Here is a 23,615-nt window from a genome sequence, read left to right as displayed (position 1 = left end):
AGCCGCGGGATAGGCAGTAACTGGGGGGGGGGGGGGGGGGGGAGGTCGATGCAGGGTCTCGGCCCGAAACGTTGACGATTCCTTTTCTTCCGCAGATGCTGCTCGACCCGCTGAGGTCCTCCAGCAGGTTGTGTGTTGCTGGTGACTGGGGAGGCTGGTGACTGTGTGGGGGCAGCAGTGGACCCTGCAGCTGGTGGGAAAGGAAGGTGGGATGTTTTATTTTAGAGCTGGACCGTGTCGGTAGCAGCAGGGAAGTTGCTGAGAGATCAAACCCTGCAGCTGCTGGAAACCTGAGATGAAATGGCTGGGAACAGCCAGCGGGTCGGGCAGCGCCGGTGGAGGCGGGAGCAGGGTCCAGGGTTCAGGCAGTTTTTATTTTCATGCAACCTCCACGGTTGCCTCCCCCCGCCCCGCCCCGCCCCGCCCCGGTTCCGGCGCAGTCGGTGTCCGGCGGGAACTCCAGCGGCAGGCTGAGGCCCGCCCGCCCGCAAACTACACTTCCCAGCAACCCCCGGACAGACTACAACTCCCAGGGATCAGCGCGGCGGGCTGAGGGGGCGGAGCTCGGCGGTGAGCGACGTGAGGGGGCGGGCGTGCCGTCAGGGGGCGGGGCTTGGGTTGTGAGCAACGTGAGGGGCGCAGCTTAGTGCGTGTGACGCGAAGGGGCGGGGTTTGGAGGTTTGTGCGGCGTGAGGGGCGGGGCCTAGTGTGCGTGACGTGAGGGGGCGGGGCGGCGGATGGGAGCTGAAGATGGCGGAGGGGAAGGAGCCGAATAACAAGTGGGTTCGGCTGAATGTCGGGGGCACCCACTTCCTGACCACCCGGCAGACGCTGTGCCGTGAGGAGAAGTCCTTCTTGTACCGGCTGTGCCAGGAGGAGGGCGAGCTGCTGTCCGACCGGGTGAGCAATGGGCCTGGAGCGGCAGGCAGGCGGCCCGGGGTGGCTGAGGGTCAGGGGTGGGGGTCTGGGGGGGGACCCGGCCTCAGGGGGCTGGTCTGGGGGGGGGGGACCCGGCCTCAGGGGGCTGGGGGGGGGAGGGACCCGGCCTCAGGGGTGGGGTCTGGGGGGCACCCGGCCTCAGGGGGCTGGTCTGGGGGGGATCCGGCCTCAGGGGAGCTGGTCTGGGGGGGGGTATCCAGCCTCAGGGTCTGGGGAACCTGGCCTCAGGGGTCTGGGGGGGATCTGGCCTCAGGGGGGCTGGTCTGGGGGGGGGATCCGGCCTCAGGGGGGCTGGTCGGGGGGGGATCCGGCCTCAGGGGGGCTGGTCTGGGGGGGGGATCCGGCCTCAGGGGGGGCTGGTCTGGGGGGGGGATCCGGCCTCAGGGGGGCTGGTCTGGGGGGGGGATCCGGCCTCAGGGGGGCTGGTCTGGGGGGGGATCCGGCCTCAGGGGGGCTGGTCTGCGGGGGCATCCGGCCTCAGGGGTGGGGGAACCTGGCCTCAGGGGGGCTGGTCTGGGGGGGATCCGGCCTCAGGGGGACTGGTCTCGGGGGGCTGGTCTGGGGGGGGGGATCCGGCCTCAGGGGGGCTGGTCTGGGGGGGGGATCCGGCCGCAGGGGGGCTGGTCTGGGGGGGCATCCAGCCTCAGGGGTGGGGGAACCTGGGGTCTGGGGGGGATCTGGCCTCGGGAGCTGGTCTGGGAGGGGACCTGGCCTCAGGAGTGCTGGTCTGGTGGGGAGGGGGTGTTGGAGGTGGAGGGAGGCTGGGGGAAGGATGTGCCGAATGCTGTGAGGGGAATGGACACGGCTTGTTGGAGGGGGTCTAACTAGGGAGGTAAATGCAGGTCGAGGATGGGGGTGGGTTGTGATGGGGGGTCCACCTTGTTCAGTGATGGAGCCCAAGGGGTAGGGGTGGGGGTAGGGGCTGCTGAGGGGAGCTGAGCTCAGTATCCCGACCTTGTGCTCAGGACCATTCCAGCCTTGACCAGAGTGGCTAGAGCAGTCTCAGGACGCAGACTAAACATGAGTCAGAGTGGTCAGTGTCAACAGGCAACAAAGCTTTGCTTTATCTCTCATAACTTTAAACACAAGCACTTCTGTAGTGTTTCCGCGGTGCGAAAGCTGGCAGCCAGGATGTGTGCACAGCAAGATCCCACACACTGTGTGGTAAGACCCTGCTAATGTGGTTTGCAGGGTAGGTATTTGCAACCACACCAGGTAGCACCTGCCCCTGCTCTTTCTTTGAAATATTTGCCATGGCGTTTTTCTATGTCCACCTCAGTTTAATATTTGATCTGAAAGATGGCACCGCAATGGCGGAGCACTCCCTCATCTCCATTAGGGTAGGACTTCCGGCCCCATTTTGCCTTTGTGACTTCTTGATATGGTGCTGAAATCTTTCCTTGCAAATGTTTCCATTTCCAGATAATTTTGCTTTGGAATGTTATTGTGGAACCCTCATCCATTGTATATTCTGAGAGTGATGTTCCCTTTGATGGAGTTGTAGGCTCCCTGAATATACTATGATATACATAGTCTGTGTGATGCACGTTTGTTGATTCCAGCAAAAGACTGCCAACCTTGCAATAATAACAAAATATTTAGGCAATATCCATGGAGAGTGGGATATTAACGTTTCCCGTCAGTGACCTTTCATCAGAATTTGATGATAACAATTAAATACTTAACGAAGGGGAAAGGGGCAGGTTAAGATCAAAGGTTTGCAGGGGCGCAAAATAGGGAAGATTAAATGAAGTAAGGGATGACAGTGCAAATCAAAAAGGAATAATCGTCTGCTTAAAGAAGCAAGATGCATCCAGGTGAGGTGCAATAGTTACAGTAGGAATGGGAGAAGGTTAATATTTAAAGATTTAGATTAGTTTGTCATATACATCAGGGTGCAATGAAATTGCTTGCTTGAAGCTCAGTGTAAACAGGCAGGCGTGGTAGTGTAGCGGTTAGCGTAACACTTTACAGCACCAGCGACCCGGGTTCAATTCTGGCTGCTGTCTGTAAGAAGTTTGTAGGTTCTCCCCGTGTCTGCGTGGGTTTCCTCCGGGTGCTCTAGTTTCCTGCCACATTCCAAAGACGTACGGGTTAGGAAGTTGTGGGCGTGCTATGTTGGCACCGGAAGCGTGGCGACACTTGCGGGCTTCCCCCAGAACACTCTACGTAAAAGATGTATTTCACTGTGTGTTTTGATGTACATGTGACTAATAAAGATATCTTATCTAATAATAAATATAACAATAAATTCAGCAAGCACAAAAAAAATGGAATGGTGCTGTGTCTGGTGGTGCAAAAAGAAATGCTGCAGTGACAATAATGGAAGAGGTAGAATTAAGGGTTGGAGAATGTGGCAGCTCCACTGGGAAGGGGATGTGAAACAGGTGATGGAAAGTTTTTGTGCCCAAGGAATGTGATGGAGGGAGATCAGAGCCGTGAATCTGATAACTGTTTCTCTCTACACAAGTGCTGCCTGACCAGATGAATATTTTCTAGCTTGTCCTTTTTTGAGAGAGGTTAAGAGGCCTTGATAGATGGGTGCTTGGAGAGAGGAATAAGCACAAACAGAGCAGAATTTTTGTTTACTGACGTCAGTGCCAACTCGGAATTTTTTAGATTTGGGAGAAAAACTTATTCCAGTACTGATGCAGGACTGGTATAATCACAGGAGAAATTGTAGCCAGTAGGCAAATTTGAAGCATTTGTTTGGGAAAGAATTAGTGTAAACACAGGCACTTCAGGCACATTGTAAGGACAGGCTGCATATATGATGATGTATCTTTATTAGTCACATGTACATTGAAACACACAGTGAAATGCATCTTTTGCATAGAGTGTTCTGGGGGCAGCCTGCAAGTGTCGCCACACTTCCGGCGCCAACATAGCATGCCCACAACTTCCTAACCTGTACGTCTTTGGAATGTGGGAGGAAACTGGAGCACCCGGAGGAAACCCACGCAGACACGGGGAGAACGTACAAACTCCTTACAGACAGCGGCAGGAATTCAACCTGGGTCGCTGGCACTGTATTAACGTTACGCTAACTGCTACACTACCGTGCCTGCAATATAATCAGCTGGCGATCTCTGAAACAGAGCTAGAGAGGCTGTGGAAAGCTAAAGGAAAATCAGAAATGAAAACAAAACCCTATAAACACATGGCACCATCAGCATTGTAAAACAAAGACAAGTCATGGCATTTTAAGTGTGTACCCTTAACCAGAACAAACGTCAGTCTGCAGTTCTTGTGGAGGATGGCTTGCTGACAAGCTTGTTCTAGAATGACCATGAAGGTAATGATCTCAGTCTTGGGCAGGGGTATTGAAGCTGCAATCCAGGATTTGACGAGACAATTTGTGAAGAGAATTGCAGCTGCTGACTTGGACTAGGGTGTTTCTGTGGGCTTTAATAACCTGTGATTTATTCTGATTCTGCTTTGATAGTCACTGCCCTGTTGCAGCCTCTCTTGACAGTCTGAGGATTTATCTATCCTTGCAGTGATTCTTTTTATCATTTGGATCCTTGGAACTCTGGTTGCAATCCCACCACTGTTCCTTTGTGAATATACTGTTCGTGCATCAGTTACTGTTGCTGATGTCGCACCGGCTATCCCTCGGGTGTGATTAATTTTCCCAGTTCTTCATCTCCATTATCATTTATCTGTTTTGAGAACGTCAGACCTGTAGTGGAATCTTGTGTCGTTTAAGGGAACTAGGATGTAGATACTGTGTTTACTTTAGATAAACGAAAAGCCCCACGTGTAGGTTAGAAACAGTTGAGGGGAAAAAAATGTTGAATAGCAAAACAATCGAAGCATTTGCACGAGGCAGTAGCATAACTGAAATAAACAAGAAGGATGAGGGTTCTAGATATTAGAGATTATTTTCCTGTGTGGCATTGGAACAAAACACTGCCACTTGAGAGGCTCCTGTGGAGGGAATGGTTTGGGATTGGGCTGGAGTTGGTTTCGTAGACACCACCCGATTGGCAGTTCTAGATGGTGAGTGTCGGTCGGCTTTTTGGAAGGAATCGCAATCCAGACTGAAGACTCTAAGAGCAGAATGCTGCAGATGCTAGAAGTCTGAAATAAAAAGTGGAAATGCGAGAAATACACTGTGGGTCAAGCAGTATCTGTGGAGAGTTTGGTTCTGATGAATATTTTATCTCATTAACTGTCATATACAAATACTTGTGTTTGGAAGAGCTCTATAGTATGTACTTTGAGCTGTGCTGAGCATCTAAAAAATTGGTGTCCATTGAAGTTTTCAGACTGCCTACAGCAGCTCAAGGATCTGTGGTGCTGATGCTGTATCTGGAGATTTTAATGTACACTTCTTTTAGCTATGTCTGAAACAACTGGAGACAGTGATTGAGTTCCGGAATGGCAACTCTTAACGTTCATTTCCGAAAATTTTCTCCTCATTTCCTGAATCCTTTGCAAAGATTTAGTTCCTCTGATCCTGGAGGTGTTGGGATCTGGAATTCTCCTCCTGAAAAGTTGGAAAATGGGGATCCTGCAGTGTTATGGGTGAAGGGGGGGGGGCTAGTTCGGGATTAATCACAGCTGCTGCTTCAAAGAGCATGTGGGCTGAATGGCCTCCCATACTTGAACATTCTACAGAAATAGCAGCCATCCAGTCTTTTGCTGAGGTTGTAGCTTTCCATTTGACCCAGCACTGCATGTTGGCAGGTTCGACCATGGAAGGCATCAGAATGGAGCCCAGCTGTAGCTCAGCTGAAGTCCACCAGCTGTCATGGGGCAGGGATTTTCCTTCCATATTATGAGACCAATTGTGACTCTCCAGTTAAGGTTTATTAGAGTGGGTGAGCAGCTGAACTCTGGAAGCCTCTGGGCTACACTGGCTTAGTTTTTACCACCTGAACGATGGATGGAGCTGAAGATTTTGATAGGTGTTGATTATCCACTGCAACACGTTGCAAAAGCAGTCTTTCATTTCATATTTTCACACTGCTTGGGATGCCCAACACCTACTAGAAAAGTTGCTAAATACAGAACAGGGAAAATCGTCAGTTGATTTATACTTGGCAAACTCCCACACTTGGCAAATGAGGTGGTCGACCAGTTAATTCGGTGTTGCTGATCGAAATCGAGAAGTGGCAGGGACTTGGGATGCCCTGCTCTACTTGTAGTATTGTGGAATCTTTGGCATCCATCCGAAGACTTGGATGGGGGCCTGAGTATGATGGCTTCTGACAATACATTGCCCCCCACCCATGGAGTGATGGCCTAACTTATCAGTGAAGGTTACATCTCAAGCTTTGGACGAGACAAAAAGGCTGAGTTTAGCTGATCATTTTTAAAATTGGCAGTCAATGCTGTTAATGTTGTAAAGCCTGTTGTGATTGTTGATTTTAGTAAAACTAAATGCAAGTGTGAGATCTCTGTGTTGGTTCATTTTTGTTTCTGGGGTAAAAAAGAATTGTACTCTCACGGATTTCATCCTGGGGATCTTGAGCTAAGCCGGCGATTGATGCACAAGGTGCAGGTGGAGGTTGCTCTGAGTGTCGTTTGATGTAATGAGGTATCAACTGGAGACACATTACACAAGATTGTACTGGGGAAAGAGTAGGGGCAGTGGGGTTAATTGGAGAGTACCAGCATAGGCATGGACTGAAAGAGCACAGAAGAGAGCCAGTGATTCCAACTTAAAGACTCAGCTTCTAAGAGGCATTGTTAAATTTGTTATACAAATAAAAGTTGTTTTTACTCAAAGCACAGACCATCCTGTTAAACTTCGGAGGGAAGAATCAAATTCCTTAATTATGATGGGCTATGAATGTGGCAGGGCAGGAAAAGGCCAGGCATTCCCGAAAAATCCTGAGGAAATCCTCTGAAAAGAACTGATAACTTTCTTACTACTAGGGCCTGTGAAGTTAGTTCTGTAAAGTCTTCATAGTCATAGACTTGTACAGCTCGGAAACAGGCCCTTTGGCCCAACTCATCCATGCTGACTGAGTTGCCTTCCTGAGCTAGTCCCATTTGCCTGTGTTTGGCCCAAATCTCTCTCAACCTTTCATATCCATGTACCTGTCCAAATGTCTTTTAAACATTGTAATTGTACCCGCCTCTGCAGCTTCCCTGACACCTTGTTCCATATCCACCTTCTGTGTGAAAAGTCTTCACAGATTGAGCCTTAACTGTGCCATGTCCCTGCGTTAAGAGAAAAACAGGCTGACGAATGCACTAAGAAATATTAACTGGTGCAGTTGTACTCAAATAGTTTCCTCCCTTGCTGTGAGATTCTATTCAGTGCTGTGGTGCTGCTTTGGTTAGGTCTACCCACTTCTCGCTGCTGTTGTGAGATTTTTTTTCTGTAGCTGTTTGCATGGGGAGAAGTGTCTTTAAATTTGATGCATGTGTAACGGAAATGAACTGTTAATGCACTTAACTGGCAATTCTCTGGTGTCTCATATGCTGTGCGAAGAAAAAAATAAGCATCACACAAAGCTCATTGCGTAATGTGATGTGCAGGTGTTGGTGTCGGTTTGGTAAATGTAGCAAGTAAGTGCACTGCGTTTGTTGTTGGGGACCTCTACTGCATGTCTGTACATCCAAGATAACCGTTTACAACTGAAGTTATGCAGACTTGTGTCCATTACTGTGGGGCAGGGCTGATTTGTACGGTCCATCTTTTGGTTAGGTTGTGAATTCAGAAATAGTAAAGCATTGACTTTATTCCTCAGGACGAGACAGGGGCGTACCTGATTGACCGGGATCCCACATATTTTGGGCCTATATTGAACTATCTCCGACACGGCAAACTTGTTATCAACAAGGAACTGGCGGAGGAGGGTGAGTTGTTTAGTTCTGTTGTTTTCGCTTTGGGACGTAGGAGTCGGCTGCTCTGTCATTCATAGAACGTAGGACAGTACGGCACAGGAACAGGCTGTTCAGCCCACGATGTTGTGCTGAACTAATTAAGCACCCAGCTAAAGTAATCCCTTCTGCCTACACAAGGTCCATGTCCCTCCATTCTCTGCGCATTCATGTGCCTGTCTAAGAGCCTCTTAAACACCTCTATTGTATTTGCCTCCCACCACCACCCCTGGCAGTGCATTCCTGGCACCTATCACTTTCTGTGGTTTTAAACAAAAAATTTGCTTTGTACATCTCCTTTGGACTTAACCCCTCTCAACTTAAATGCATGCCTTCTAGTAATAGACATTTTGACCCTGGGAAAAGGTGCTAGCTGTCTATCGATGCCTTTACATAATCTTATAAACTTTTATCATGCCTCTTCAGCCTTCGCTGTGCTAGAGAAAACAACCCAAGCCTGTCCACCCTCTCCCCACATGCCCTCTAATCCAGGCAGCATCCTGGTAAACCTCTTCTGCACCCTCTCCAATGCCTCCTTATCCTCCCTACAATGGGGTGACCAGAATTGGATGCAATACTCCAGATGCAGCCTAACCAGAATTTTATAAAGCTGCAACGTAACTTCCTGACTCTTGAACTCAATGCCCTGACTAAAGGCAATGAAAGGTTGCTACAACCTGACCCATTTACCCATCTTGGCAGCATCCCCTTGAATAGCAAAAGTCTGTAGTTCTCGAATTTAAAATTCTCAGTTGAATTAGCAGTTATGCTTTCTTTTTTTCTTATTTGGACCTGACCTTTTAAATTTTAGTAAGCTGCATGTATGGAGCTCAAAATCCTTTGGAACCTCCATTCTATCTTGTTACTTTTTAAGAATTATTTGTGTCTGTCCAGTTTTGAGCTGAAGTAGATTGATTTCTGATGTACCCATGTTGAGTCCATCCACTGCATGTATTTTTGGAGAGACAGGAGACTGCGGATGCTGGAATCTGGAGCAAAAAAACAAGATGCTGGAGGAACTCAGCAGGTCAGGCAGCATCTGTGCAGGGAAATAGACAGTTGACGTTTCAGGTTGAGTATCCTCTGGACTGAGAGTAGAGGGCAGATAGCCTGTGTGGTGAGGGGAGGGGAGGGGAGGGGCAAGAACTGGCAAGCCCTTACTCGGTTCCAGGCTCCACCTTCCGTTCCTATCAGATTCCACCATCCGCAGCCCTTTGTTGCCTCCACCGATCACCTCTCAGCTATTTCCAACTTTCCCTCCTCCATCTGCCTATCACTCTTCCTCATCTGGATCCACCTATCGTTTGCTAGCTCTCGACCCACCCCTTCCCCTCACCTCTTTATACTGGCTATCTCCCCTCTATTTTCCAGTCCAGATGAAAGGTCTTGACCTGAAACATCGACTGTCCATTTCCGCACCCCAGGGAGCCACGTGAGTGGCATTGGTGCTGTTTTTTTTAATATATAAAAGTAACACTAATGATTGATCCATACACGAATGTAAAGGTTTGCACTGTTTTATTGTATATCGTTTTTTTTATGATGAATAAAGTTTATTTTGGAATAAAAAAAAATTCCCTCCACAGACCCACTGAGTTCCTCCAGCTGTTTGTTTCTCACTGAAGTTTTTTTGTTTGTCTTACTGGGTCATTGAACCAGCCACCTGGAAAAGCTGCTTGCATGGAGTTTCTGATGTTGCTGATTTACACACTCTTAAAAGGCTAATTTAACAGTATCCTTAAAGTGGATCAGTTATACAAGAAATAAAGCAGATTTGGTTTGTGTAATCATAATGAAATAATGTTGAGAGGAATTTTTCACTCAAAATGGCAAGAGGAGTACATTCCCACGAAAGATAATTGTAACAATATTCAAGGGAATTGACTTTTTTGAGGGAGATGACAAGAAGGTGGGTGGTTGGGATTGGTTTAAAAGCTTGTTGGCTTGCCTTTTCCTGGGTCCAAGTATTATATATTGTAAAATTAGTTGCACCTTTTATTGGAATTTCTCATTTCTCATAACTGTTATTACAATGTCTGTAAAATCAATAAAAACTGGGAAGGAAATCTTTAAAATTCATTATCAGTACACTTAATAAATTGACACCTTGTTATTATCATATAAGAGTTCCATTCAGCTAAGTTCAGTGATGGGCTGTAACAAGCTCGTAAAGTATCCACTTTCATTTCATCTGTGAAAGGAGTAATTTACTGATGTAGAATATTGATGCATTTATAGTTTATGCTGTGGATAAACTTGAATTTCTCTTATTCTAACAATTTGGTCATCGTCACTGTGCCTGCTGATCTATATTGACTCCAGGACTGATGGTGTCACAGTTTTACCATTCTGTGTACAGCACAGAAATGGGCCCTTCAGCCCATCACATCCATGACAGCCTTTTTGCCCATCTATCACTAATCCCATTTGCCCACACTAGGTCAGTATAATGCCTTGCCAATTTAAGTGCCTGTCTAAATGTCACTTAAATATAGTGATTGTATCAGATTCCAGCAAGTTCCAAATATCAGCCACTGTGTGTGTGTGTGTGTGTGTGTATATGTATTAAAAAAAACTTTCCCCTCAAATCCCCTTAAACTCCCTTCACTCACACTCCTACCTTGCCTCCCATAGCAGCCTGGGATAGATCTCATCCAGCCCAGAGGATTTTTCGACTCTCGCGTCCCAGAACATCTAACACCACCTCCTCAACACTGACCTGCTCCAGGTTATCCACGTACCCCTTCCTGAACTTGCTATCTTTCATGTTGTACTCCTTGGTGAATACAGATGAGAAATACTCATTTAGGACCTTGCCCAGATCACCTGGTGCCACACACATCAGCACTTTGGTCCCAAAGTTGACCCACTCTTTTCCTTTGTACCTTCATACTCCTGATATTCTTATAGAACGTCTTGGCATTGTCCTTAATCTTACTTGCCAAGGATATTTCATGGCCCCTTTTTGCCCTCCTAATTTCTTCAAGTTCCCTCCTCTACACTCTATATTCCTCGAGGCCCCCTCGATCCGGTTGCTTATACCTGCCATATTGAAGGATTTCTTGATCAATCTTTCAATATCCTTTGTCATCCAAGGTTCCCTAACCTTTCCATCTTTGCCTTTCACCTTACTGGAGCACACTGGCTCTGATCTCTTACTAAGTCTCCCACTTGTCAGCTGTTGTTTTACCTGCAAGCATCTGCTCCCAATCTTTCAGTAGATCCTCTCTCAAGCGATTGAAATCAGCCTTCCATGGTCTTGCCACCTCCCACTTTATTTGTCGTTATCTTCACTTTGCAACCCTGCAATATCTTCGCATTCCAGCTCTCTGTCCATAGGGCCCTGTCTTCTCTCTCTCCACCATTGCCTGTTATCTGGACCTTAAGTTTAGGAATTTTCTCTGAATCCTTGCTGCCACCACCTCCTTCTCAATACCTGGCTTTCTGATCCACCTTTGCTCAACAGTCCTGGTATCTTTTCATGGCTTGTCAAATTTTGTTTGATAATGGGAGATAGGCTAATTTAAGGGTTCTATGTAAATGCAAGTTGTTGCTGGTGCAGTTTTGAGAATAAATGTCAAAAAATTGTATTTTTGGTATAATTAGAATTAACGCAATGACATTTTCTGTGTCAGTGTAACGGGTGAGGATTGTGCATACTGAGGGCTTGAGTTGTGAAGAAAAATTAAGGAGGTTGGGCTTGTAATGTAGCACAGGAGGTGGCTGTTGGCCCATTGTATTCCTCAGATTATTGCTGGAGCAATACAAAACTAATCTCACTGGTACCCTGTCCCCAGAATTTGTTTGTCTACTGTCCAGTGTGTCCTTAAACAGTCAGCAATCTCTGGCATAAACATTTCTCATGGTAAACCACTTCATCCTCTGTGTGAAGGGCTCCTCCCACTCTCTGTCCTCATTGTTAAGTCATTGATCCCTTGTAGTACATTTTTTTAGCTATGCAAAATGGTTGTTCCTACATCAAAGTGCTTCAGAAATTTTCAAATGGGTATTTGAAGGCTTTTCTCACCTCTCATTCCTCTTTCAATAGTTTAACTCCATAATTTCATTCTCCATTAGTAGCTAACTCGTGCTAGTTAATTTAGTTGTTAATGGCCTTTCAGAAAACATCTTGGGAGATCCATGTGATCTTAAGTTCTTCACCTCGGAGAATAATTCAAATGCTGAAGAACAAGTCATTTGAGGAAGGGTTCCAAGGTTGAATTTGTGTTAACAATAAGCTCAAAGAAATCTAAAGGAATTCAGTATGTGTATGAATTTGGAGTGGTTAGAATGTGTAAGAGGTTGGGGTGGCAAATGGATGTACTTAAAGGGGAGAGAGCTGACACGGGAACTCTGGAATTCATTCTGTAAATTTCCAATTTCTAATGAGCTTGCCCCTAAGATGCTTCACAACCCTGACTCTCTGGCCAAGAGTTTGCTTCTGTGTGAATGTCAGTTTTTGGTATTGGGTGCAGTTAGTACTCTGTATAAACAAGGACAGGGCCTCGCACTGGCTGGTAGCAACAAACTGAATGAGGAAGTCGGGGATGGGAACCACAGGAAGACCAATGTTAAAATTAACTGTCCATGATAAAATTATATATGGTCTACCTTTTGAAAAGAATAGCTTCAGATGGCTGTGTGTGCCTTGTAAAAGTAGCACCAAATCGCATGGGTATGACTTGTGTGCAAGTCCATGGTGATGGTATGTTTCTTTGTTGCAGGGGTTCTAGAAGAAGCTGAGTTTTACAACATTGCACCTCTCATTAAATTAGTGAAAGAGAAGATCAAAGAAAGAGATTGCAAACCCACACAGGTAAGGAAATGGAGTAGATGCTTGGCCTATCGCCTCTGTTCTTCTTCAAGTAAAACTGCTTGTTTATACTGTTACATGGCATCTTCCCCTCAGGTCAGAGTTGAGGTGTGGGCTTACTGGTCTGCTCAAGTTGGAAGTTCACCACCCTCTCGAGCGGTATTAAGGATGGGCAATAAGTTCTGGTCTTGCCAATGATGTCCACATCCTACATGTGAATGAAATGTCAACTGGCTATTTGATTGTATGTCGAAGCTCAGTTGACTAATCTATGCCTAGACCAAGGAATCAGATTTATTATCACTGACCTATGTCGTGAAATTTGAATTGGGAACAGTACTCTTTTTATTAAATCTGCCCGGTGGCACAAGGCCGGTTAGAACATTGTCACTGTGTCTGCTGTAATCATTGAGCTCAGTCATGTTGGTGCAGGCTGAGGTTAAATGTCCAGTCCCCAGTCCACTTCCCCACCAGACAGGTACTCTGTGCCAGACTAGTGGTTGATGGCAATGAGGACATGGACATTTAATAAAACTAACTCGAGTCAGCAGAGTTAGTCAACTCAATTTGTTTGGATTAAATTATTCTAAGGAGTTGATGGTTTAAAATAAAATTTGTACACAACTATAATCTCCCTTACTGTCCACCCTCTGGGACTGATCCAGCCACATTGCTTCTGTTCTCTTCCCAGTTCCTCAGGATCGAGAGTGACTTGCTTCTACTCTTTTTATGTGTTCTGATGTGGCTGATTGAGGCCAAAGTTGGAACACCAGATTCTTCTGCAGGAGCCACCTGACAGGATGGGAGTGTGAATTTTAGTGAAGAGCTTCACTTTAGAGTCATAGAGAGTAATATAGTAAGGAAAGAGGCCCTTCAACCCAACTCATCCATGCCAACCAAAATGGCCATCTAAGCTAGCCCCATTTGTCTGTATTTGACCCATATCCCTCTAAACCTTGCCTATCCATGTACTTGTCCAAGTGCCTTCTAAATGTTATTGTACCTTGAGTTGCTAAGTGTTCAGACAATCCTGTCTAAAAGCTAATTGGAAAGCTGTGATGTTTGCAGTGATGGTGGGAAGAATCCGATTCTTAATTGGCGTGAAGCTTGTTATGGAGGCAGCAGAGTGAATGAAGCAACACTATAGCTAAATCCTGTCAGTTGAAATCCAAAGTGAGGTGTCAAAATCTGGATCACGATCTTTTAGCCCCATCTTAGTGAAGTCCCACATCACTGTGCTGCCTTTCACAAGTTATCAAAATAGTTCAAAGCATGGGTGTACCTGTAAATGCCTCTGCCGAAAATTTGACTTTGCAGGCGTGCTGCACAGTAACTTCTGGTCATATTTTTCTGTGGCATAGGGAACAGGTGTCGTGCCTTAATTCAATGTTTGTTCACCAGAATCCACTCCCTAAAGAAATTACTGACTATTGTTTCGGTGAGTCCATGGTGTTGAATATTTATCGGAAAGAAGTAAACTAGTGCTGTAATGGCTTCGTGTATGGCTAATCTCTCTGTGAGGAGAGCTTCCACCATGAGGAGAGCTTCCACCTTACAGAAGTGAAAGTGGTTCAATTGAGCCTGATATGTAATTGGCTCAAACTCCTTGTACCCTGTTCTGAAGCAGAATTATGCTGCTTACCAAAATATTAGCCTTGCATTGAGGATTTGTAATTACTACTTCAGGGTAGCCTTCAGTGTGGATGAATTACAAATGCTGGGCTTGAATGGAAGGGGTTAATTAACACCATGTTGTTTTATTTCTGCAGATTCCTACAAAACATGTTTACCGAGTTCTCCAATGTCAGGAGGAAGAGCTTACACAGATGGTTTCCACTATGTCTGATGGCTGGAAATTTGAGCAGGTGAGCCTCCCAGCTCTCTGTGTCAAGAGTGCTCGCTAGAACAATGGGATCCTTTCATTTATTATGACCCTTTAAAAGGCACTGAATCTCGGCAGTACCATCTATCCCATCCCACCCACCCCCCAACCCTTCCAAAAAAACGTGTGTACACACAACTCCAAAAAACTTAGAAGAGAATTGGGGGCAGTGGACAAGAAGCATTAACATTACACCTGTGGTGGATGAAAGAAAGGGATTAAAGAGACATGAAAATGGGTTAACAGAATCATAAACTTGTTGCACTGTAGTCAGAAGCTGTTTGAGTCTTGCTGCTCCCTACGGAAAAACCATTCAGTCCCATTCCCCCACTCTTCCCCTGAGCTCTGCAGATTTTTACTTTCAAATATTCAGTTTTTTGTTTTAGCTCCCTTTTCCCCATTGGCAGTTCCTTGGGTTCTAGTCTGTGGATTTTCTTCCCAGGTGCCACCTGCCTAGTGACTGCCCTCTCCTTTTTAAGACCTTGCTTTATCTTCCAAGCCTGGAGTTGTGCTGATTAACTTCCTTCATTTTGGTTCAATGATCGTCGGGCTTCAGCCTCTCGGAGCACCTGCATTAAATGGCTGTATCAATGCACATTGCTCTTGTTGCAGTTGGTCAGCATTGGATCGTCCTACAACTATGGAAATGAAGACCAAGCGGAGTTTCTATGCGTTGTTTCCAAGGAGCTGCACAACACCACCAACGGGATAAGCTGTGAACCGAGTCGAAAAGCTAAGGTGAGCAGAGTGTGTTGCACGGTGACGTTCTGGTTCGGCAGAGAGGGTGACGGGCAGGGGTCATTTGCAACCACGAGGTGTGCGGAGTGAATTTACTGCAGTTTAATATAGTGTCAGCTTGGGTAATGTAATCCTTCTCATGCCAGATGGTTTACTTGTCAAGTTGTATAGCAGCTAAGGTCAGGAGCTCAGGGCCAGGGACTCACTACGCTGAGTCCGAGTGTGTGATGTCCCCAGGTATCTTTGTCTGGCTTTCAGTTAACCCTTCTCTTGTGCTGACTGTTGACCGTCCTGGAAGACAGGTGAGCTCGGACTTCGTTTACTCTGCTTCAAGATTGTGGAATGTAAGAAAAGTCTTAAGAAATACGTTCACAACCTCGTGGCTCAGCATATCTCTCGCCGTCAAGCTGAGGGACCAACTGTAGAAGATGATGCTGGGAGAGTCTTAAAAACGTGGTGCTAATGTTCGCCTTGGCCAATGGAGCAGATCTGGGTTCTGTCGTTCTGCCACAACCAGTCATGAATAGTGGTGGACAATTAAAAGCTTAACGGGAGGGTGCTTCACTGATGTCTCCATCCATAACAATGGCAGAGCTTAGCACACAAAAGAGTAAAGTACTTGCATCCATTTTTTTTGCCAGAAATACTGAGTGGCTGTTCCATCTCAACCTCCTCCTGCTCCCACTAAGACAAGCTGGTCTTCAGCCAAGTTCATTCACTGCAGTGGTATCAAGAAACAGCTGGAAACATTGGATTTAGCAAAAAAAAGGACTAAAAAAAATCCTTGGCTGTAATATGCTTCCAAACTAGCCACGCTGTTCTAGTGCAGTTTGAGCGCTGGTGTTTCTTCAGCATTATAGAAAATTGAAAAGTTTAAAAAAAACTGCAAATATGGAAATCTGAAATAACTTTTCCTAAAAAAAAGCTACTCAGCTGGTCAGGCAGCACGTGGAGAAACTGAATTAACATTGCAGGTCAATAATCTTTCATCAGAATGCATTAATGAAATATGTTTTGAGTAGGGAGGAGATAACAGTAGGACTATCTGTGATAGGATAGAGACCAAAAGAAGTTGTGGGGAATCCAAACAGGCCAATTAATGTCCCAACATCCTACCCTCAATCATCAGCACAGTGATGGGCACTCTTCCACTTGATGGTGTTGAAAAGATCATGCCAATATTATTGATCAACGCCCACCAAAAACCTGTTGACTGATATCCTGACTGAATGTAGCCTTGGCCAAAGTGAACCAAAGGGTGAGGTCCTGAGGTGAGTGCTTCTGCCCAGAGGTCAAATCGGCACTTCACCAAGTGTGGCATCAAGGAGCCCTGCTGAACCTGGAGTCGATGGGAATCGAGGGGAAATTGCACCCATGACCAGCATAACTTGCAGAAAAGAAGATGGTTGTGGCTGCTGGAGTTCACTCAGCCCTATGTCATTGCTGCAGGAATTCCTTAGGGCTGTGTCCTATGCCCAACCTTCTATCGCTACTTCAATGACTACCCCTCCATCTAATGATAAGAAGTGGGGATGTTTGCTGATTGTACAATGTTCAGTTCCATTCTAAGCTCCTTGGATAATGTACTTGCATTTAGTGGTATCTGGGCTGTTAACTGCTAAGTAAGATTTACTCCACTCGAGTGTCAGGCAATGACGAAAGAGACTAACCATCTACCTTGGAAATAAGTGCCACGACTTTTGCTGTACTCGCCATTTCAACATCTGGAGGACCACCACTGACCAGAAACTCAACTGAACTCGCTGCTAAAATCAATGGTGTGAGAACCAGTCAGAACCTGGATATACTGCAATGACCGAGTCACCTCACGAGACCCCAGAGTCTTTTCATCTTTAAGTCACGGGTTATCATTGTGATAGTGTACTCTCCTTTTGCCTGGATGAGTGCAGTTCCAACAGCTCTCAAGCGCAACGCCATCCAGGAAAAAGCAGCCTGTTGATTGGCATAGCCCATCCACCACATTCAATGTTCCTCCGACACCCCCTACCAGCACAGTATAGGCGTTGTATGTACCATTCAGAGAATGCTATGTAGCAACTTTTCAGTGCCTCTCTGACGGCGTCTCCCAAACCCATGACTTCTGCTTTCTAGAAGGCACAAGGGAATATTGTGCCTGCAGGTTCCTCGTTAAGTTGCACAGCACCATGACTTGGAAATGTATCGCTTGTCCATCATCTTCTCTGTTCAAGATCCTGCAGCTCCCTCCATAGCAGCACTGTGGAAACACCTTCATCAGAAGGTCAGGATTTATTCAAGAATGTGGCTCACTGCTATCCCTTTCCATAGGCTATCAAGGACAAGTGATTTAAAAAAAAAAGAAAAAATTTGGCTTCGTCAACGATGCACCTAATTTGGCTTTTAAATAAAAATAATTATTCAAAATGAGACTCTTCTAAGATGATACAAGGCTTGTGCTAAAATGTTCAGGGTAATTGAGGGGTATGGGGGTAGCACAGGAAGGTTAAATTAGCACAAAGGTTGAGTTAATATAGATGGTCAGCTTTAATCTTGAGTGGTGGGGCTGGTTTATGGGCTCTGTTGCTTCCGCTGCTTAAATGTAGTGGTGGTTTTGGGGGGCGGGGGGGAGGGGTGGTAAGGGAGAAGCATCTTTACTTTTGCTTTCTTAAAAAAAACCTGTATTGACAGACTCATTGACAATGGAAGTTGCCCACTCCCATCCCCTCCAAGACTGGTGAGAGGGCAGCAACTGTACATTGTTGTGGCTGGCTGGTTCTCCATTTGCCAGAGTGTCTGTGAACCATCGGGGTGACTAATAGTGTCACAGCTTGTAAAGCTGACTCCTCACAGCGCCAGAGATCCAATTTCAATCCTGACCTCTAGTGCTGTCTGTATGGAGTTTGCATGTTCTCCCTGTGACTGCATGGGTTTCCTCTGGGTGCTCCAGTTTCATCCCACATCCCAAAGACGTGCTGGTTTGCTGCTGTAAATTGCCCCTTGTGTGTAAGTGAGTGGTAGAATCTGGGGGGAATTGATGGGGATGTGGGGAGAATGAGTTACAGGGAAAATTTAGTGAGGAGTGGAATTATACTACGAGACAGTGTGGACTATGGGCCAAATGGAGGCGGCCTATGTTGTCAGGAAAAATGGAATGAACTTGTTTTAAAACTGAAAAATGTTTTGCAAATTGTAAAAATTACTGGTTTCTTAATCTGTAGTCATTTTTTTCTGTTTGACATTTGAATCTTTGTGCATGCTGCATGCTGGAAAAAGGGCGAGGACGAGGAAGCTGATTGTGATATGAATGACGGGGAATAAAATGTAACTCGTACATGGTGGTGAGAACTGATAGTGATGTAGAAAGAGCTGGTGGTGGGATCATTTCTGCATTCTTGTGAAGTAGATCTAATGACAATACACCACAGAGCATGTTAAAACAAGACCTGGTCTAGCCTCAGGGTGAATGAGTAGAGCCTTAGTGAATGTATGGGAGTTGCACTCTTGTATGCTTGTGCACAAGTCTGTGTTTGAGTGCATGTTTTCTGTATGTTCTTTGTGTGTGTACATGTGTGCACACACAGACCTCTCTTCGTGCGTGAGTCTCTGTACCCTTGTCAGTCTTTCCTGCAGTTAATTCTAATGCCTTTTCTTCATTGTCCAATTTGTTGGGATTGCCCTGGCTCAGTTTTGGTTTCACCTTCAGGATTGCAGCGAAAGGTCTCTGTTCCTCTTCCTTCCTCCAGCATCCTCATCTCTCGAGTCCTTGGAGCCATCTCCTTGGTCCCCTGTTGCACAAAGGCTCGCTGCATCTTGATGATCACCTCCGGTCACATGGAGGTCTCCTCCATCACATTGCCTCTATCTCTGTGCTTCAGGCACACAGGCTGACATCCATTCTCCACCTGCCACCAATTCTAACCCCTCCCTGCCACTAGCCGCTTGAGGTGGACTGTTTCCAAGCTGAATTTCCAGCATTGTGTTGCTGTTTAATCACAGATGGTTCACTTCCACCTCCATCCTTGGCTCTCCATTACTGAAATCTCAAGCTCTGCCGTTGTCACCCGCAGGCTTGACTGTTCTAGTGCTCATCAGACCCATGTTTCATTCTATACCACTTGGAAAATATGCTGTCTGCATCCAGTCCCAAACTGAACCTGCTCCGTCACCAATCTTCCATCCTGGTCTCCAGTGTCTCTAAATTCACATCCTTGTGCTTAAGTATAACCGGACTCCAATAATCCATAGTGTGTCCAGCCCCATCATGTGTACACTTGTAACTTTTGCACGTGAGCCTCATTGTGTGTGTCTGTGTGCAAACTTTTCATGGGTCATTTTTGCATGTCTGGTTGCCTGCAGCTCTGGTATGCATCTTCAATGTCTGCCTTCCTCCCATGGACATGTGTGATACACAGCTGTCATGTATTATCTTTAGTATGTGTGTGAGTGTCTGAGAGTGTGTGTGGCACCCATTTCCAGTATCAGTGTATATTTCCTCCTTGCTCATGTGTAAATTCTCTTACGGCCATGTGCATAGGTACCTCTGTAGTGTTTCGTAGAACTCAACTCTTTGAATTAGTGCTCTGCCATGCATACATGTACATTTTCAACGGCACCAGCCAGTCTCACTTGTGTTTTAAAGTAACACACGTGTGACTATCTCCGTGCAACGTGCGTGTCGGACCGTTTACATAGTCGCTTTGCATGTGTATGTCTCCTCTTGCTGTGTATTTCTGTGATTTATTTGATCCCTTTTTAATCTCTGAGCAAGTTCTGAAAATAAGAACACAGACATCATGTGCATTGAGCAGCACGAAGATTGTGAATTGAGAGGACCTCTGCTATATGCAGTGCACCAGCACATTGGGGAATGATAGATGATCCTTTTTCCCTACTTAAGATTAAAGTTGACAACCATTGTGTGTTTCCTGCTTTTATAATAGTATTTTGTACCAGACTAAACCAAACAACTCTCCTATCACTCATCATCTTGTATGTTCTATCTATAATGCAATAAAACAGCTTGTATTGTAACTAACTTTGCCTCACTTACTGTTAACTTGGTCAGCCTCCTAGAGAACAGAAGAGCACACGTCCGCCAATGCTGACTAATGAGTACAGATTGCAAGCATGTTTTCTAAGCGTATCCCAGAGCTCCACTGCCACATGAAAGTGGTGGGAATAATCTTCCATTGGGGAAAATACCTGCTCCTACTGTTTGTGAGTAGCAGATGAGAAGGAGGTGACTACTGCTATCCAGAATTTGTAACAGCCATCAAACTGGCTGATTGTAAGAGTTATTGACAGTGGTTGTGGACAATGGAGATAATCTTCACTTTACCAAAGCAAAATACCATGGAGGCTGGAAATTTGGAATTGATGCTAGAAATACTCAGATGATCAGTTGCCATCTGTGTTGGGAGAAACAGTCTGTGTTTCAGATTCATTGGACCTTGCATCAAAGGTCATCGACCAGTAATGTTAGCTGTTTCTTTCTCTGCAGATGCTGCCTCAGCTACTGAGCATTTTCAGCATTTTCTCCTCTATAGACCCAATGCTTGGAGCAGGATGCAGTGTAAAACTAAAATGGGTGATTTCAGTTCTCCAGATTAATGGAAACTGGAAGTACCTCTGATGTGATACCCTTTCTGCAGCTGTGCCCAGCTCTCTCTTTTCAACTTGCCTTCACGTAGTGCAAAATGTTTGCTGCACTGAAGAAGGCCATTTGGCCCATCAGGTCTATGCTGAAATAAACTGTTTTTACAAACTTTGATTTGATTCTCTGGAATCTCCTCCTCTTTCTTTCCCTAACGCGTTGTTCTGGAAAGATCCTGGTGAGGTTTGAAAAGTCCAGCTCTCTGTTTGTCACCCCACCCCTCGCTGAACCCCTGTAATCAAGGCAGACAGTTAGTTTTGCCTGCCCTTTGCCTTGTGGGGATGAGCATTGGACAAGAGACCATGGAATAGATTACTGTGAGAGGAGGTGGTGAGTTCCTGCCCCATTCCCTTGTACTCAGAGAATCTAAAGCAGGGTGGGGAGTGGGTGGAAATCTGATTGTTAAAGGCTCTGTTTTAAAGCTATTCATTGCAATCAGCATTTAAAACCTTTATTTTCTGATTTTTTTTTTCCCCTCCCACAGCTTTTACAAGCAAAAGGCTCCACGATGTGAGGATGTGCCCAACTTGCCTTTCCTTCCCTTTTTATACCTAATGTGTATCCCAGTACGGAAGATGCGGAATTCTACAGCATATCACAACACCAAAAGCCATAGCAGGATGCACACAAGTCTCTCTGCGATTTTTGTGTTTTTTGTTTGTTTCAAATTCTCCTCTCGATGTTAAATGCCTGTTTGAGAACAGCAGAGGGCTCGTCTAAGTGATCCTGGTACTGCAGCCTTCCTCAGGAATGGATTTCTTTCTGTGTTGGTTGCAGAAGCCAGGAAATTCCTTACAAAAGGACATCAAGGCATTTTTATACTGAAGCTGTGTCTAATGCTGACAGGATAACGGCAGCTAATTATTTTTTTTTAAGGGGTGTGATTTACGGTGGTAACACTATTGGACCTCGGCCTCTTCAGGCTAATCCTTTGACCCTCAGCTGCCACTCTAAGGTTTGCAGTGCATGTTGTTAATATAGATATGGTAGAAAAAGTGGATATTAACCAGGTGCCATTGTGTCCTCCCCGGGTTTTGTCTTTGTTTACAGTCGGTCAGCGATCGAAGCTTTGGGTAGTTGTGGTGCTGGGGGTGGGGGGAGGGGGAGGGGGGAAGAATACTTGAAAATGTTAACTTTTTAAATGAATTTTTTTGGTACATTTTAGCTTTGGCTAAAAAAAACAAAAATGTAAGATTAATCTATAGAGAACACTTTTTTAATAAAAAATAGTTTTGAGGTGGCTGAGCTTGTAAGGGTTAGCAGGTTGGGTTATCGACTATTTATATTTGGAAACCATTGATAATATAACTATGTGGACAAATATTATTGTGTTGAAATACATTTTTATTCATTGCTGCTTTAAATTTTTAATGGGCATTTGGAATTTCTTGTAAATGAAACTAGGCCATCGAGATCAGTTTGTCTCTCAGCCGGTGAGCTGGGAAGCCTGAGGCTTTGTTCACTCTATCAGGGCATTTTAAAATGGGGGGGGGGGGCCAAAGCACATTCATCTCCACTGTACAAAGACAGCTGAGAGGTCTGGGGTACTTCTGGTGAGAGGCCTGATGTTGGGTGCAATTTAAAGAAGAAACACTATGTCCGGTCATGAGGAAAGAAAATGGTGGAATTGGAAAGGTCAGTCAGCATTTGATCTAAAGGTCAGGCCAATGTTTTGGGTGTTTGTGACGATTTGCTTGATCCCTGTCAATACCATCGCATGACTACTTACCTCGCCCAGTCAAGCCACCCTTTCTTCCTGGTTCCAATCTTTTTTAAATAACTAATAAAAATGTTCGATTAAAAATGGAAAACTTTTTAATGAATTTTCTTCTGGGAGTTGTCAGGATCCTAGAGAGAGGAAAAAAGATTATTAGGAAGATGGACAGGTCTCTTGAGCCTGTTCTATTGTACAGAGAGATCCTCGCCAACTCAACCAGCCTTCGCCACACAACAAGAAAAATCTACCAGTCTCAGACTTAGACTTAGAATTAGTAATTGACTCAAAATCAATTGCTGTTTGTGAAGTCCAAAATTTGTCCACCCTCTGTTTGTAGAGTGGTTTTTTTAAATTCCACTCCTGAATGATCTGCCTCTAATGTACAAACGATGTCATTTTGACCCAGCCTCTCCACCTGGCAATGGTTCCTCTCCATCTACTGCTTTAGGGCCTAATACTAAGCTGCTCTTTCATTGCCTCTGCATGGACATCTTTGGCTGATGGTCTTCCTCTATCGCTCTTCATGCTGAGCCTCATCCTCGGCTGACCTTTTCATTGTAATTGCCAATATAATACTGACTACCTCAGGTTTTTTTATCCTTCTCACACTGTAAACTTGCCCTTTTTAGAGCTTGCAGGACTTTGTCCTCTTGTGTTCAATCCTGATGTCATTAATCTTGCTGACGCAATGCCATTGCCTTTGTTTGGCAAGCCAACCTTTACCCTGCCCTCTCTCTCGACACCTCTTCATTCCTTGTCCTGGAATGTGACCCCGCACTCAACAGCTAATCATTTTTTTTCTCTCCTGTTACTGAAATCTGCTTCTTCCTCCTTCCCAAGATCAACGGACAAGACTGCCTTGACGTATCCATCACCTCAGCATGTCTCATTGGGCTTTTTTTCTTCCCATCTCATTTCTTTTCCATAGAAAGATAATGATTCAGGTTGATGACCTGCTTCTGATGAAGGATCATTTACCTGAAACAACTTTCTCTCTCCACAGATGCTGTCTGACTTGAGTTTAAACAATATTTTCAGTGTTCGAGCATCGAAC

The 23,615-nt window shown here is 45.5% G+C and overlaps 1 protein-coding gene across 2 annotated transcripts; it reads left to right on the top strand.

Annotated features, from left to right (window-relative positions):
- The first annotated feature begins 738 nt into the window (after positions 1–738).
- Positions 739–22,201, top strand: LOC127585541 (BTB/POZ domain-containing protein KCTD5-like). Of its 2 annotated transcripts, none has more exons than XM_052043092.1 (6): positions 739–900; positions 7,647–7,755; positions 12,504–12,595; positions 14,362–14,457; positions 15,087–15,212; positions 21,329–22,201. In XM_052043092.1, the coding sequence occupies exons 1-6, from the start codon at positions 751–753 to the stop codon at positions 21,356–21,358; spliced, it is 603 nt and encodes a 200-aa protein (XP_051899052.1). In that variant the 5' UTR covers positions 739–750; the 3' UTR covers positions 21,359–22,201. The 2 variants fall into 2 exon arrangements, with proteins under 2 accessions (XP_051899052.1, XP_051899053.1); XM_052043093.1 differs by lacking the exon at positions 21,329–22,201 and adding an exon at positions 15,854–17,758.
- Positions 22,202–23,615: the final 1,414 nt, after the last annotated feature.

Source organism: Pristis pectinata, chromosome 33, assembly GCF_009764475.1.
Source record: "Pristis pectinata isolate sPriPec2 chromosome 33, sPriPec2.1.pri, whole genome shotgun sequence".
Classification (NCBI taxonomy): Eukaryota; Metazoa; Chordata; class Chondrichthyes; order Rhinopristiformes; family Pristidae; genus Pristis; species Pristis pectinata.
This window is presented reverse-complemented; position numbering and strand designations above follow the sequence as displayed.